The following is a 17,693-nucleotide window of genomic DNA, read 5'->3' as shown; positions in this document are numbered from 1 at the left end:
TATTTTATGTTGAAAAATTGTATAAAATTATATTTTATTTTTATTTATATATTTTTTAATTAATTATTATTTAGGGCGACGCAGTGGCACAGTAGGTAGTGCTGTCGCCTCACAGCAAGAAGGTCGCTGGTTTGAGCCTCGGCTGGGTCAGTTGGCATTTCTGTGTGTAGTTTGCATGTTCTCCCTCCGTTCATGTAGGTTTCCCCCACAGTCCAAAGACAAAGTACAGGTCAATTTGGGTTGGCAAAGTTGTCCGTAGTGTATGTGTGTGATGTATGGATGTTTCCCAGATATGGGTTGCAGCTGAAAGGGCATCCACTGCCTAAAACTTGATGGATAAGTTGGTGGTTCATTCCGCTGTGGCGACCTCAGATTAATAAAGGGACTAAGCCGAAAAGAAAATGAATGAATCATTATTTATTTAATTTTATTTATTTTAATTTTATTTAATTTTAGCGCAATCTGGTCAAACATACATGGTTAATCTCTTCTGCTTCCAGAAGATTCCCTGCTGTTGAAATAGTTTTTTATTGCAAAAATTGCATAATTTAATAGATTTATATTTATTTAAATAATTATTTAATTTTATTTTGAAGAATTGTATAAAGTGATATTTAATTTTATTTATTTTTTTCATTTGATTTTATTTTACCACAATCTGGCCAAATATGCTTGATTAATCTCTTCTGCGTCTGGAAGATCGTCTGTTAGACCCAAAACTATCGCCTATGCAAATTCGTCAGCCAGCGAGTGAATGCATACTGTTTGATTTTACACGCAAATTCCCTTGTGTCTAAGAGAGAAAGAGAGAGAGAGAGAGAGAGGGAGAGAAAGAGAGAAAGTGCAAGCTATTTTAATCTTGACTGCTTTCCTTCTGTTCTCTGCTGTATCTTTAAAGAGGCTCAGTTGTACACGTTGCTACTCCAGTTGTACCATGTTTCCTTTCTCCCAACATGAAGGATTGTGCAGTGTAGATGCCCAGACGCCTGTGCTTTCCTGCTGGTGCCCTGGCCACTGCTTCTGCTGCTGCGTCCGCAATCTCTTCTCTCTTAAACTGCATTATTATTCTGCTCGTGTTGCTTTGTATAAAGTGCCTGCACAGTCAGCCTGACAACCCAAAGAAAGGCATGTCAGAGAAGCAGAAAACCCTGGTTAATTACCCATATGGAGATGCCTGACATTTTTTTAAACACCAGCCATTTGTTTTATCTTGCATCTTGTTAAGGCTAGAAAAATAAACTCTAATAGTTATCACTGTCCTTCCACAGTTCATTTGTTGGATCTTTTTAGTAAAGCGTAAATGTTTAAAGCAAAAAGTTGGGTTTAACACTGTAATATGTAATTTTGCTTATTTATTATTAGCTTATTTTTACTGTTAATTGTGGTGTGGTTTGTTGTTGTGATTTTATTTTTATTGTGATTTTGATTTATTGCATGATTTCTTTATATTTGTAAGTTTGCTATTTAGATATTTTTAGCTATGTTCAGATTTTTGTTTGCATACATTGTAGCGATGTGAGTTTAATAAAAGCACATCCAAAATAAAATAAGATAAATTTAAACAATAATAATAATAATAATAATAATAATAATATTTATAATAATATTTATAAATAAAAAATAATATAAATAATAATAGTAACAGCAATAATAATAATAATAATAATAATAATTATTATTATTATTATTATTATTATTATTATTATTAATCATATTATTATTAAATTAGGAAATCTTTTTCATTTTAAACGTTTTTCTAAAATGTGTAAGTATACAGATGAGGATATGAGGAAACCCACAAAAACATGCAAACTCCATAGCAAATTCTAGAAAGACATCCTGCCTCCCAAATTAATGTGTGTGTGTGTGTGTGTGTGTGTGTGTGTGTGTGTGTGTGTGTGTGTGTGTGTGTGTGTGTGTGTGTGTGTGTGTGTGTGTGTGTGTGTGTGTGTGTGTGTGTGTGTGTGTGTGTGTGTGTGTGTGTGTGTGTGTGTGAGTGTGTGAGTGTGTGAGTGTGTGAGTGTGTGTGTCTGAGGTTGAGTTTCTCCATTGATTTGACCCTTGGGCTATTGTTATCCATGCCGTTTCAGCAAACTACGGTGGCTTTAAAGGTGGATTGTCAGAAAATGCAGACGTTTCAGGAGAACAAATCAATAAGAGCCTAAATCTCCTTCTCATAAATTTACATCCTGAACACACCATAAAAATCTCATTGTCTTAAAGTGCAAGGGCCGATCAAGAAGACTTTTCTTTTCTCATTTATGTCCTCATCCCAGATGTTTAATACCACTGTATTTGCATATATAAAGACATGAACCACTGGTGTTCATTATTATGTGATAATAAAAGTAAGGTGTAATGTAAGTCGGAAAAGTCTAAGTCGGAAAAGAAAATCTTACATGGAAATAATTAAATACTAATCAGATTTTATTTATTTATTTATTTATTTATTTATTTACTTATTAATTTATTTGCTATTTAAACTGTGTAAATGCTTTAAAAACAAGAGTAAATAGGCATTCCAACTGGCAACAGAAGTTTTTTTATTATTATTTATTTGTTTATTTATTTATTTATTCGTTCATTTATGTATTAATTAATTAATTTTTTTATTCATTCATTTATTCATTCATTCATCAAAACATCAAAGTATCTGTATTCGAATGCGCTTGGGAATTTGGCGTATGGTTATTCTCCTCGTGATCACAGGACTGCGTGAGACCAATTAAGGATCAAAACATGACCTCTCAGGACAAAAAAGTACAATTTGGAGCAATCACTTGCTTTTTTAAATGTCTAATCATCTTCTTTAATCCCGCCTCTTTTCACAGCGCCTGCCAACAGAATTTCGCAAACCCAAACTGTAGTGTGATCGCAGCTTTTGTCTGTTGTTAAATGTGATAGCTGAGTTGTGGCTGGTCTCTGTGAGTGTCCAGATTATTATTGCCAGCTGTTGCAGGAGTTGATGAGCGCAGGGGGTTCTGGGAGTTGTAGTTCATTTAGCAGCAATCTCCCATATAGAAAACCCTGCTGGCGATAGCAAAAAACTACAGGAGGTAAACCACCAGTAGAGACAACACCACTGACAATCATAACAAATAATAATGATAATAATGTTAATGATACTAATATTAGTAATAATAATAATAATAATAATAATAATAATAATAATAATCAAATGTTATTATTATTTTGCTATTATCTATATTTTTTTTATTTTGCGAATTTAAAAACATAATTAAAGTGTTTAGGAAGTGAACATATTTAAAAGTTTTACGTTTAATACTTTCTAATAAACTTTTCTCTCATAACATTTTTGCCATTTCTAGGTTTATATTGTTGAAAATGTGTGCTGAAATACTAGCGGCACAAAGCATTAAACTAAATATTTATATTTCAGCATTTGCCAGATGCTATTTTCCCCCGGAATGCATTCAAGATGCTCATTTTTTCAATCAGCTTTTTTCCTTTCCTGGGAATCAAACCCGCAACCTTAGCATTCCCAACATATTTGTGTTATATTTGGTCACAATATGATGTCTGATTCACACTGTATTGCGTCGAGAGCCAAAGTTACACTGGGGTATATCATTACCACAGGATTGCCGTTACTTATTTTAGCTCAACATTCACCCCTCAATTCTCACATTGGCTGGTCTCCAGTGCTCAAACCTCTTGTCCATATCAGTGGCATTGCTGTTTCGGAGTGTGTGCCCACCTGCTATTTATTGGCACACACCCACAAATAAGCTCCATCTGCCCTGTCCTGGGGCAGTGGATTGTCTAATGTATGAAATCTCCTGCAGTAAACACGTTTATTAATTAAACGCTAAATTAACAAATAACTGTCCAGGTCGGAGGAGAGGGGCATGTACTGTGATTCATTGCCAGCTTCTCTTGCACCTGGGATTTTGCCTATCTGGCCTGATTTCCCATCTGACTGTCTCTTGTTGATGTTGTTTTATTCACAGTGGTCTCATGTGGCAACCCTGGCACTCCCCGAAATGCCATGATTCAGTTTCATGACGGACTGGTGTTTTCCCGCTCCATCACCTACTCCTGCAGAGAGGGTTATTACTCTACTGGTCTGCTCACCCGCCACTGTACTGTCAACGGCACCTGGACCGGAGACATGCCCGAATGCACAGGTGCCACATTCACACCTCAACATGTGTTTGAATTGAATAGACATCTAATTTAATAACACTACAAACACTAGATTTTTGTGAAATAGTCGTTTCAATTGCAAAAAAAATCTATATATTTGGTAATAACTGCTTTATTTTAAAGATTAACATAAAATTGGCTAAAAAATTTTATATTTTGATTGCACTTACAGTTTTACATTATGTATTTAATATTCTATTTAATAATTTAGTATCTAGTAATTTAATTATTTAGTTTTCTATTTAATCTAATATTGAAGCTACACTCTTTTTTTGAGAACAAATCTCAAGTTGAACAGTTGAATTAGATTGACAGCCAATCTTTGGGTCTGGCGGAAGCAGTTTTAGCTTAGCTTAGCATAAATCATTTAATCGGATTAGACCATTAGCATCTCACACAAAAATAGCAAACAGTTTTTAACAATTTCTCTATTTAAGAAACTCACACTATTTTTTTCCTTTTATGAAAGTCTTGAAAACCCCATTGTGGAGTTTTTCTTTTATTAATTCAGCAAATAAAGTTGTAAAAAAATATTTTTTATAGTCTCTTATTCACTGCACTCTAATTTACGCGGCTATGATGTCTGAGAAACCCGGAAATGTGAAAAGGTCCATTCGGTGAGCAGGGAAAACCGCACTCCTATGTCACGTTGCGGTGGGCCTCAAAATGAGAGGGATTTGGATCCTATTTTAACGTCAGGAAATAAAAATAAAAAAAGAGACTTATTGTCTTTATATCACACCAGTATGACTGTGAACACATTGTAGCTACACTCAGTTCTGTTAAAAACAGCTTCCAATGTTGATTTTCATCATAGGTGCCCTTTAAATATCAATTATTACTATGAACTAGTGGCTTATTACCTGCCAATTATTAAGATATTGGCTCTATATCAGTATTTACAAAGTATATATTCTGCATGATCTTATTCTACATCTCTAATCCTGCACTATACTAATACTAATATTAATTTGAACTACCTTAATACCTGTCATAAGCAGCTAATTGCAAGTTTATTGAGGCAAAAGTCATAGTTAATAGTTTATTTTAATAGTGAGGATTGTACAGGGTGGGCCATTTATGTGAATACAACTTAATAAAATGGGACTGTTTGGTGATATAAACGTCCTGTTTGTGGCACGTTAGTATAGGTGAGGGGGCAAACTTTTCAAGATGTATCCGTAATTTCTTGTGCTGCACATCTTGTATCTTCACACCATAGACAACAAAGATAGTGGGGCCATTCTTAATCAGTGGAAACCTCAACTCCACTGGATATTTGAAATTGCTACATGATGATGTGCTTCCCTCTTTATGCACTGAAGCTGGCATGTTCCCTGAGTTTTTCCAGCAAGATGGTGCACCACCACATTATGGGTGTCAGATCCGAGCATTCCTAGATGAACAGTTTCCTGAAAAGTGGATTGGTCGTCATGGGCTGGTTGAATGGCCCCCAAAGTCTCCCGATCTGACCCCCTTAGACTTTTATCTTTGGGGTCATCTTAAAGGAGTTATCTATGGTGTGACCAATCAAGATGTGCAGCACCTGAAACTATGGATACTGGAAGCCTGTACTGGCATTTCTCCTGCGGTGTTGCTATCAGTGTGTGAAGAGTGGGAGAAGAGGGTTGCATTGACAATCCAACACAATGGGCAGCACATTGAACACATTTTATAAGCGGTCAGAAACGTATTAACTCATGAAAGAATAAAGTTACATTAAAACCAAGCACACCATTGTTTTTCTTGTGAAATTCCCAATAAGTTTGATGTGTCAAATGATTCTCTTCCTAATGAAAAAACAAAAGTTGGATCCAAGATGGCCGACTTCAAAATGACCACCATAGTCACCACTCATCTTGAAAAGTTTGCCCCCTCACAGACATTAATGTACCTCAAACGACCTTAATATCCCCAATTATTCCATTTTATAAAGGTGTATCCATATAAATGGCCCACCCTTTATATTAAAATAATGTGTGACTTAAAAGATATGTAAATAAAAATGAAAGGGTAAACACAACTACAAGCCAAGTATAGCTTAGAATACAGTACTATAAACACACTTTATTATAAGATCAACATAGGAACTATGACCTTGCTTTTTTGTTTTCTTCTGAACAAATGTTTTGCATTGTCTTCATGCATCTCCTGTAGAGTCGCCATAATCACACACTTTCTCAGCCAATCAGAGTTATTGGAAATGCTCCATTTTGGAAGCCTGACTTGAAACCGCTTTCTTTTCCAATTTTCTGAGTAGCGAGTTGGAAATTCCCGCATTCCCAGTTGAATGGATTGCGGGATAAGTCAACTATATCGTGTCTTTTCACAGGGTCTTTAAGTTGCTTTAGAAAGGCCCGGTTTTAGTCTGTGGATTTTCTTAGGCTAAACTTCTTTGAAATAGTGCAGCTTTCCAGAGGAATCCAGAGGCTGGAGCTCAGTTGGTTTTGTTCGCATGAAGCTTTTCACTGCATTGTGGGACAGGACTTAATAATGGGGGACAGTGTTCTCCATTATCCCAGCCCTGGACACAAGCTGATCGGGGACGTCTACATAGCAGCCCTGTGTTGGAGAGATAGAGAGCGGCCCTGTCCCCTCGTTTGGCAGCGGACCGAGCGACTTGCAGTGCTCATAAAAACACAATGCTCACTGTTCAGCCTCTGAGCGAATGGAGATCACGTGCAAACATTACGGCTCCAGACACATTGGTGTCTTTGGCACAGAGCAGGTGCCGATGGCCTCAGACTGCAGGAAGTGACTGGAGGAATGAGCCTCCCAAAAACCGGAGCCTAAAACAGTTCATTAATTTAAAGGCACCACTTAGAGTGATAAAGCATCTTGTTGCTTCCAGTTTATGACCCTTTTAATCTGAAAATGTTTCTGCCTAAATTTGTTATCTGTGTTAGTGAAACAGCTAATTATAAAATGGCTCCAAATCATCCAAGTTTTGGCACGAGCTGCATACTTTCTCTTATCGCACCATAAATGGCTTTCAGCCTTCCTTTGACTTTGGCTTTACTCTTAGTCTTTTACTCCTACTTGCAGTCATTAACTGTGGTGATCCTGGAGTGCCGGCTAATGGGATCAGACTGGGCAGTGACTTCACGTACAGCCACAGTGTGAGCTTCCAGTGTTCACCGGGATTCACTATGGATGCTGATCGGGCTTCCACACTCATCTGCACCAAGGACCGAACGTGGAATGGCACAAAGCCAGTTTGCAAAGGTTTGATGTATTGTTTGATTGATGTGTTGTGCTGTGTTGTGTTATATATTTTTATTTGTATTATATTTAATGTTCTTTATTGAATGTTTTAATTATGGCAAACACTTTTTAATAACTGTACAATTTTTACAAAGGTACAAAACTCTTCCTCAAGAAACATTATTTGTACTACCAAGTACCTTTTTTTCTGAGAGTGTAATATAGGTTGCTGTATGCTTAACTTTTTTTAAGAGTTAATACTTAACAAATCATGAACTATTTGCAAATGCTTAATAAACAAACAAAAAAAAAAAAAAAACAGTATGAGAAGGACCCAAAAATGGCAGAAAAATGCTACGATGTATCATTTGTTGCCCTTGATCCGGACCAAATGAACCGAACCACAGATGTGAAAGCACTGTATGGCACACACTAAGGCTGCAGGCCGAATGCCTTAGTGCCCCAGCAGTGCTGACATATAATCGCATTGCTACAAGTGTAATATTACATTTATACAACAGTTTGACGACATAAAAGAAAATAAAAAAAGCTTTTGATTTGAGGAACCAGTTTCTTCCGCCATTCACATTCATTCACATCTGCAGCTGACGGTCAGAACAGCAGAAATCATTGCTAATTCACAAGTAAAATACATATTGATTATAAAATACATTGATTATTAAAGTAATGCAATATATGCAATAAGTTTTTAGATAATTATTTTAGACATCGTATTGATAGTCTGTGTTTTCTTGCAGCCATTGTGTGTGCAGCACCTCCCAGCATCCCGAATGGTCAGGTAGTGGGATCTGACTTCCAGTGGGGATCCAGCATTAGTTATAGCTGTAATCAGGGTTACCAGCTCTCCCTTCCCACCATCCTCACCTGCCAGGGCAGTGGAAACTGGAGCGGCGAACGACCTCAGTGTTTCCGTAAGTGGGATTTCTAGTCTTAATCACCAAACAGACATTCAGATCCACATAGCGCACAAATATATATATATATATATATATATATATATATATACACACACAGTTGAAGTCAGAATTTTTAGCCCCCCTTTGTTTTTTGTTTTTTTTTGTTGTTGTTTTTTAAATATTTCCCAAATGATATGTAACAGAGCAGGGAAATTTTCACAGTATGTCTGATAATATATTTTTCTTCTGGAGAAAGTCTTATTTGTTTTATTTAGGCTAGAATAAAAGCAGTTTTTAATTTTTTAAACACCATTTTAGGAACAAAATTATTAGCCCCTTTTCATTAGTCTACAGAACAAACCATCATTATACAATAACTTGCCTAATTACCCTGACCTGCCTAGTCGATTATTAACCTATCGATTATTAACCTTATTAACCTAGTTAAACCTTTTAATGTCACTTTAGGCTGTATAGAAGTGTCTTGAAAAATATCTAGTCAAGTATTATTTACTGTCATCATGGCAAAGATAAAACAAATCAGTTATTAGAAATTAGTTATTAAAACCATTATGTTTAGAAATGTGTTGAAAAAAAAAATTTTTTTTCGTTAAAAATAAACAGGGGGATAATAATTCTGACTTCAACTGTATATAAATAACTGAATGCTTTCACAAATTAAACTCATAGATTTTGGGTAATCTAACTCTATCCTAATCTGTAGCAGTAACCTTACCTTATAATATATAAGTATACATTTTTTTCTCTCTGCAGCTGTATTTTGTGGAGATCCAGGGATTCCAGCCCAGGGGAAGAGGGAGGACAGAGGGTTTACCTACCTGTCCTCTGTTTCATTCTCCTGTTACCCGCCTTTGATTTTAGTTGGCTCTGCTCGACGATACTGCCAGTATGATGGAACCTGGAGTGGAACCCAGCCTTCTTGCATAGGTCAGAAGCTTGAATGTGTTCATGGTGTCAGTGTATTAAACAAGTCATTCAATCAATCGAAAATGTATTACTATTTTTTTTAAAGAGTTTTAAAAATTATATTAATTTTAAAGATTATAGATAGATATTTTATTTTAAAGAAGTAAATAGAATTTTATTTAAAGAATTATTTTATTATTATTATTTTTACTTTATTTTGTTTTATTTAATTTGATTATTTTATTTTATTTTATTTTTATTTTTTTTATTTTTTGCTTTGGTTTTTTATGTTATTTTATTTATTTATTTATTTTTTTGCTCTATTTTTATTTTATTTTATTTAGTTTTATTTTATTTTATTATTATTTATTTTATTTTATTTTATTTTAGCTCAATCAAACATCCATGGTTAATGTCATCTTCTTCCAGAATATCATCTTTTACAACCAAAACTGTTGTTTTTTAATTTTATTGTAAGAATTGCATAAAATTATATTAACTTTGTAGATTTATTTTTATTTAATTCATTATTTTATTTTATTTTGCAGAATTTATTTATTTTTTTTATACAAATTATTTGTTCCACGCTTCTAATATTTTGGTCAAAACATAATAATACATAATGTTGTGCATATATAATATTTTATTAAGAACTAGATTTGTTTGTATAGGTAGAAAATTACATACTACCATAAGAAACCTTTGATTGATTTGAAAAAAAAAATGTAAAAGCTATAAAATATGTATTTTCTGTCCACAAATACTGCATTTATTTGATTGTAAATGCAGCATTAACATTAATATTATAAATAAATGTTAGTTTAAAATAATGGGTTTCTATGTGAACGGAAATATTCCAAAAATATCCATTTCCAAATATTTATTTGACATAATTATACACACATGGTCATATATGACAATATTTACAATTTCTGTATGAGATTCCATGCTTCAGGATATGTCACAAATGAAATAGGTTATAAAAAGTGCTGCCCTTTTGCTTCTGTTATGCAGCAACCTCAAAATTGTGGAGATTGTAGGTTCTGTAATTTAGATCTCCAAATTGAGTACACACCAACACTGCAGTGGCACTGTGAATTACTTCTAATTGTGGGCCTTTTTTTCAGATCCCAGTCACACCAGCTGTGTGGATCCTGGCACTCCTCTCTTCGGCCACCAGAACAACTCTCAAGGCTACCAGGTGCTAATCACATCAAACCGAGGCTGTTTCCCTTCATCTGGAGCTCATTTTCCTCTTGTCATTTACTAACCGTTGGTGTGTTTCTATCAACAGATTGGTAGTTCAGTGTACTACAGCTGCAGGAAGGGTCATCTTCTTCTGGGTTCAATCTCACGGACGTGTCTACCAAACCTCACCTGGAGCGGCATGCAGCCTGAGTGCATAGGTTAGTAACAGATTTATAAACATATGTGCCAGTTATGTTGCTTGTTTTCAAATGCATTTTAATATTAATGTACTGTAGCTGCAAACAGTAATCATTGCGTTCCAAGCTCAATCCATTAGGCAACTGATGCTGAAAAGACATCAAATTGACATGAAAATAGATATAATAAAACTGGTTAAATATGCTAATCAAACTGACTTCAAAATCTTGACATGATGTTGATTTGATGTAAATTGAATGTCAGATATTTTGGTCTACTCGAACATTAAACCAATTTCAGTTTGGAATTAACTTCTGTTACTTGTTTTCACCCAATTACGACTGAAACCACCTTTCAATACAAGTTTAACATGACTCTACAACATTGTCATCAAATATGATAAACAGATGACAAGGTGCCTGCTGCATAACTTAACGGATATAGTTATAGTAAAATGTTTAACTTTCTTTTTAAACATAATGTAAGTATTTAATTGTCTTTCAGTTGATATTATTTTTTTGTTATCAGTTGTAAATATTTTTTTCAATATATTACAATAGATCAAATCAATTTTAATTATTTAAAAACAAACAAAAAGTACTCAGAGGTAGCTCAAATATTTGGTCAGTGCTCTTTTAGTAAGGGAAAAACAACAACATAAATCAGTCCAAGGCACTCGAAAAATGTGGAAAAATTTAAAAAGCCATTATTCACATGGCTAAACTTATCAACTATCATCATTAATTTAGCAGTTAATTTAACTGACTGAACTTAGATTGTTTTCTTCTTTTTAAACTTATTAAGCTCTTAAGTTCATGTGCCTTATTTATGTGGATAATATAATTCCAGTAGGTTGTAGTCTGTCTGCCATTTTTAATTTGGTAACTACTGTAGCCTTAAACCATTTGACTAGTTCATACAAAATTTGGCTTGCGCAATCTATCGACAATAATGACAAAAACTTTCAAACTATTTTAATTATAATTATAAAACTATTATTAAAATGCTATAATATAATACAATTAAAAATTATAATATATAAACCAATTTATTGTGTAACTACACCTCAATACACTCATTAAACCATAATTTCTAGCTTAGTCAAATTTTCACTTTTTGTCATCAGGATCTCTAGATGACAAAATTTTGCACTGATTGCACAAATAATCTAGGAGGAGTACTATAAAGTATTTGGCACCACCTTGGCTGTTTTGTTGTTTATAGGACTTGCAGTTTTGACTGGTCAGATATTTTGTGGGCCGAAAATAATATTAATAATTATAAAAGGAACAAGCATATCAGAACATTTACAATATGGTTCCTGAACCTTTAATGTTTAGACACCTAATTAAGGAGTGTTTAGTAGAGAATAATACAGTAATATAGAACAAGATTTTCTAATAAGTGTGGTTAGATTTACTTAATTATTTTTTTGTTGTTGTTGTTTTGTTTTTGCACATTTTAAGACTCTGGTTTCTTTTTCTCAGCTCATCACTGTAATCAGCCAGAGCTGCCTGCTCAGGCAGATGTAGGTGCCATAGAGCTGCCGTCTCTGGGTTATACTCTCATCTACACCTGTCAGCCTGGTTTTTACCTCGCTGGAGGCTCTGAACATCGAACCTGCAGGGCTGATGGCAGCTGGACAGGGAAACCTCCACTGTGTGCACGTATGTACAAAATAGTTAATGACACATGCTTGAGCTCACAGATCCACCATTTTTTTCCCAATAAATGTGACAGACCAGGTCAAAATTGCAATGCGGAAACATAAATTACAAATTAAAAATGGTATTTTAGGATTTAACACCAGTATTATGTAATATAGCCTACCAGTAGCACATACAAGCAAACAGACATGAAAAATTTAACATATGTATTTAATAAATAAGTTTTATTCCAAATGGATTCCACTGGATTTACATTTTATATAGTATAATTTAGGTTTTATATTTAATTATTAAAGTTTTTATATTTATTATAGGTGGTCATAGATGTATGTTTTTTTATCTAGACTAATCTAAATTAATCTTGGATAAATCTAGATTAAAATGGCCCATTTTAATTCTGCCGAAGGCATTTAGAATATGTGTGCTACCCAAAAACTAAGTCTTTGAGAACAGGTTTCTCAAGCCAGGTGGCGCATTAGACCAGGGGCTCATCTCCTGTTTCCAGAATGCATCAAAAACTCTTTGAGAAACTGTTCAACTATGATAATTGGTGAAGAAAATAAATCATGTTTAATATGTACTTGTGTTTACTAACTGTTTATTGAACTGTAGGCCTACATAAGCTCAAAACAATGATTTTTATCAGCGTAATCCAACTTAAGTCATAACTGAACTAAGCAGAAATGGAATTAAGACGTGGAGTATGCATATATTAGTGGTATTATTGAAGTAAACACTGTAATCAAACTACTACCGTCATGTAGGACTTTTCACCATATTTTCTGACAAGATCCACACACACTGCTGTCAGTAAAGGACCGCACACACAAACACAAACACACACACACACACGCACACACACACACACACATTGCAAAATGCGGTAGTTTTTTTTCTTTCCATTTGGCGTGCGTTATTAAATTTCATAACCCTTTCACCAGTCCTTACCCCTATTTGCGTCTAATTCCCCAGTTTGTCACAACGGCATGATTGAAATGTTGAAGTGAAACTGCCGAACTGCAATTAAAGTCAGGCATCCTGCTGATTTAATTCAGAAGGGCACTTTTTTGTCAGACAACTAAGCTAAAAAATCAAGGTGAAAGTCACCACCATAGCTTCCGTAGAAAAGACGCAGCTTCCAACCCAACTTTGCGAATAGATTAATGGTGATATTTTTTTATTGCGCGATAAGAGTCTCGCGTTAATGCTGACAACGGCCCACCACTATTATTTATATATAATTTTAGGATCTTATATTTTTACACAACACAGTAACAATGTTTTAATTTAAGGAGTTTAATGAATTCAGTATAATATGCAACTAAATTTTATGTTTTAGTATTATTATTATAGTTGTTATTGTTGTTGTTTCACCTTTAAGGTTACACGACAGTAACATGCATAAGCAGTTCTCTAGATTATTAAAACTGAACTCAGATTAGTAACATCAAATGATCTTCAACTTGCTGTTATGGAAGCGTGGACATTTAGTTCAGCTCACTGAAGTCAGGTTTTTGACTTTAATCTTTGCTTTTCTAAACAACTTTTATGAAACAGCTCTCTGATCAGGGGTTTTGTTTATTATAAATACCAATGTTTAATTAATATGATCAAAGCAAAACTAAAACTACTTAATCAAATGCACATCTCTTTAATGTTTCACATCACAAATCTAACTTTATCTGCTTTTTATTAGTGTTTCTTGCTATACATATTATTGCAGTGTATACGTTGGCTTGGCACATTATAGATAATAAGAAAAGCGTTTATTACTGAAAATATGATACTAAATTTAAGTTTTCTCTTAAAAATGTAGAAAATGTAATCAGTTGGCTTTGAGCATGTTCGTCCCACATGTGTGTTTTGGTGCAGCCCATCTGCTGGATTCACAGATTTAATGATTTACTGTATTCAACCGCTTTGTGATTTTTCTTCTCCACAAATGTTGATAAATGGCCCAGCGCACCTGTTTCATCTCCGTGACTGCCGAGATAGCTCTAGCCAATTCATCATGTTATTGGTGAAAGTTCATATTAGTAGAGCTCTGATTAGCCCAGCGGAGTGCATTGATTTGGTGTTGGACAGTTCAAACTACTTTAAAATAACAGCAGATAAACAGTTCTTTCATAGCAGCGACTGTGAACCGAGGGCAGAAATATGAGATTAACAATTTCCCTTTTACTCTGTTGGAGGAGGATGGCGTTAGTCTCAAGTTAAAGCTTATATGGATCACACTTTAAGAGTTGTTGAAATATGTTGCTGAAATCTTCTATAATAAAGCTATAAAAGCAGGGTTCTGGCCTTTTGCAGGGGAAGGATATTAACAGCACCTGTGGGAGAGCAGAGAGAGCGCCAACATAGTTTTATGACATCTAATAAAGCTGTTTTTTCCCCACCGTGTGTGTCCAATCATATTATAATGCCCTGTCAAGTAGACTTCGCACGGTGTTCAGACACATTTGGTTCGATTTCAGATCATAGAAGAGATACGGTGTACAGTGTGTATGTTGTCCAAATGGTGTAGGGAAAAATTGTACATCATTTTGTCAGTACAAGAATAGATTAGATAGCAAAAAGATAGCATTTGCGTGCAAATATACTGTAAAGTGTGCAATTTGTACAGTTACAGTTCATGACATAGCCGAAAACATGTACACTATATATGGATAAAAGACAAGAGATCCCATTTTGAAAGCCTGCTTCGGTTACGCTTTAGATCTCAATTAATAGTATTTGCAAACAAGTAACTAGTAATAGCTTAGTAATAGCTTATCCATTTTTTGGAGAGGACAGGTCAGTCGAGAGGTAGCATAGGAAATAAGAAATAAGATTGGGGAAAAATGAGGTAAAAAAAAGCCCCTCCCAGACTGTCCTAAAAGTAGGAAAGTGTGAGATTAGGGGTAAAAAGCCAGTAGTAATGGCATGGATTGTGACCTAAACTAAAGCTTTAGTGACCTCTTCTTCAAATTCATAATATAAAGGCAACTGAAGTGAACAGTTTTTAAAATAAAACGAAAATATGGGAGAACTACATCTGTACAGCTAGGAAAATATTTAAGAACATGTTAAAAGTTTTCAGTTTCTCTAGTTGTTATGGTAGAAGTTTAGGTTTAGGTTTTGAGTAGGGTTAGAGATGTATTATACGATCATACTTTATAACTATGAATGAACAGTTGATGTCATAATAATAGGTAGGTAATAAGCCAGTGATTAATAGCATGGATTGTGAGCTAAACTAAACTAAACCCTCATTAAAATTCACAATATTAAAAGCAATTAAAGTCATACTGTGTTAAAATAAAACCAAAATATTGGAGAAATACATCTGTAGAGCTGTGATTCAAGAACACATTAAAAGTTTCTGTACATATATTAAAATCATATATATATATATATATATATATATATATATATATATATATATATATATATATATATATATATATATATATATATATATATATATATATATATATATGATTTTAACTTTTTTAGATTTTCTAATTTGCAAATAATGCTGATGGATATCAAATACAGAACATTAACATAAAATCAGAACAATACAAAAAATATAAATACAATAAATAAATAATGTCATATAAATTAGGTAAATAAACCAGACCAAAACACATACATAAAAAAGAGGGTCGGAGGTTTTGCCCTTATCCTAGCCATAATTATTGTTTTGTCTCGTTACATGTTGATTTTTGTTGTGGGTCACAGAAATTCTGACATTTTCCCTATTTATCAAAATAAATTTCATTCATTATTTTTTATTGTATAAACTTTAGATGACATTTGTTCTTAATTTAAAATAGAAAATGTCACAGGTAACATGTTTATATTATTTTTTTAGACTACGTATTATTCACTTTGTAACTTCAAAGAGTTGAATAATCCTGGTTTTCAATCACAACAAATTTTTTATTTTTATTTTGTCCAATTGTTTTAAATTTAGGTCCGACTTTTTATTAGGCCCAGTTTACACTGCCAGTTAAATGTGACCCAATTCCAATGTTTTGTTCATATTAGATTCAACTTTATTGTCATCACACATGTACAAGTACACATGTACAAGTAAACGAAATGTACAACGAAATGTGAAATGCAACAAAATATGTGACACAGATTGCATCTGTTATATGACCGATTAAACATAAATAAAAATGTCAGCATTCGAAGGAAAAAAGAAGTATGGGTACTCATCTTAAAATTTCGGACCCACTATTGGGGTAGGGGTAGAGGTTAGTAAAATACAATTAATAGGAAGTTTAATAAAAATATAAATAATTCTTATTAATTTCTGGCCGCAGCTGTATGTGATCTATAGCTGTTTGAGCATGTGGATGAATGATAACTGCCTTCTGAGCCTACCAGTGGGCACAGAAGGCCCCTACTTGCCCATATCTATCAGCTGATAACCACTGATAATGGCCAATTAGTCGAGTGATAACATTTGAATCAGCTGTGGGTTACGGTGTAAGGGATGGCCAATAATGTTATTACAAATGCAATTACAGAAATTATTTGCAGATGTAATTAATTGCAGGCATTTAATCAAGCATAAGTACAATTTAAAAACATGTATTTACACAATAAGTACATTGTAACGTACTTAAATTCAGTGTAAGTACTAGGGATGCAACAATACATTTAGCCCACGGTTCAATGCATACCTTGCTTTTTTAACATGGTTTTCGGTTCGGGTCGGTTCTCATGACTTGACACGTGTGTTTTTTTTTTTTTTTTTGCAATAGGAACAGTAAGAGGTTAAGGAGAAAAAAATGAAAACGATTTATTGCAATACTCATTTTGTTTTACTTAAAAGTCAAGAAAAGTAAACTAGTTCCTAGTGTATTATATATATAAAAAAAAATACACTAAAATCTCACAGCTGCTGGTAGCCCATGTACAAACTGAGGAACACATAAAATCCTACACTTTGAAAATAAACATACATGTGAAATTAATTGGCCATTTCAAATAAACATATTTGTACTTTAGTAAACATAAATAAACCATCTTAATTATTTCGGTGCTGAAAAAATGCGAAACTGTAGTCTGTAACGCGGATCGAGAGCTTTCATAAAATGACAAAAGCCTGCATCTCCAATTACCGAAAACGGCTCCAAATCTTTAGCAATAAACACCCGCACTGCCTTGGTTATTTTATGTGTCTCTCTGAATCAGCTGGGTAGATTCAGTGAGGGATTGTTGCTATTTAGGGGACTTTATTACCTTCTCTGCTATTCTGCCTTCAGACAGTCATATTGCTGGGTGATCGCGCTACAGATGTGCAGTCATGGTTATACGTGTAAAACAATGCTTGCACACAGTTATTTTTTGTTCACCGTTTTCTCTATTATTGGCATTATACTTACCGGCAAAAACTGAAATGTCCTCACACTGCAGATTAAAAAGACGC

The 17,693-nt window shown here is 34.0% G+C and overlaps 1 protein-coding gene across 2 annotated transcripts in view; it reads left to right on the top strand.

Annotated features, from left to right (window-relative positions):
- Positions 1-17,693, top strand: part of csmd2 (CUB and Sushi multiple domains 2) — a 560,701-nt gene that overhangs the window by 525,917 nt on the left and 17,091 nt on the right. For both annotated transcript variants that reach the window (XM_688741.11, XM_073931822.1), the window contains exons 58-64: positions 3,972-4,148; positions 7,213-7,392; positions 8,130-8,303; positions 9,063-9,236; positions 10,343-10,416; positions 10,510-10,621; positions 12,089-12,268. In XM_688741.11, coding sequence (XP_693833.6) covers positions 3,972-4,148; positions 7,213-7,392; positions 8,130-8,303; positions 9,063-9,236; positions 10,343-10,416; positions 10,510-10,621; positions 12,089-12,268 — 1,071 coding nt within the window. The remainder of the gene's footprint in view (positions 1-3,971; positions 4,149-7,212; positions 7,393-8,129; positions 8,304-9,062; positions 9,237-10,342; positions 10,417-10,509; positions 10,622-12,088; positions 12,269-17,693) is intronic.

This window comes from Danio rerio, chromosome 19, assembly GCF_049306965.1.
Source record: "Danio rerio strain Tuebingen ecotype United States chromosome 19, GRCz12tu, whole genome shotgun sequence".
Taxonomy (NCBI): domain Eukaryota; kingdom Metazoa; phylum Chordata; class Actinopteri; order Cypriniformes; family Danionidae; genus Danio; species Danio rerio.
This window is presented reverse-complemented; position numbering and strand designations above follow the sequence as displayed.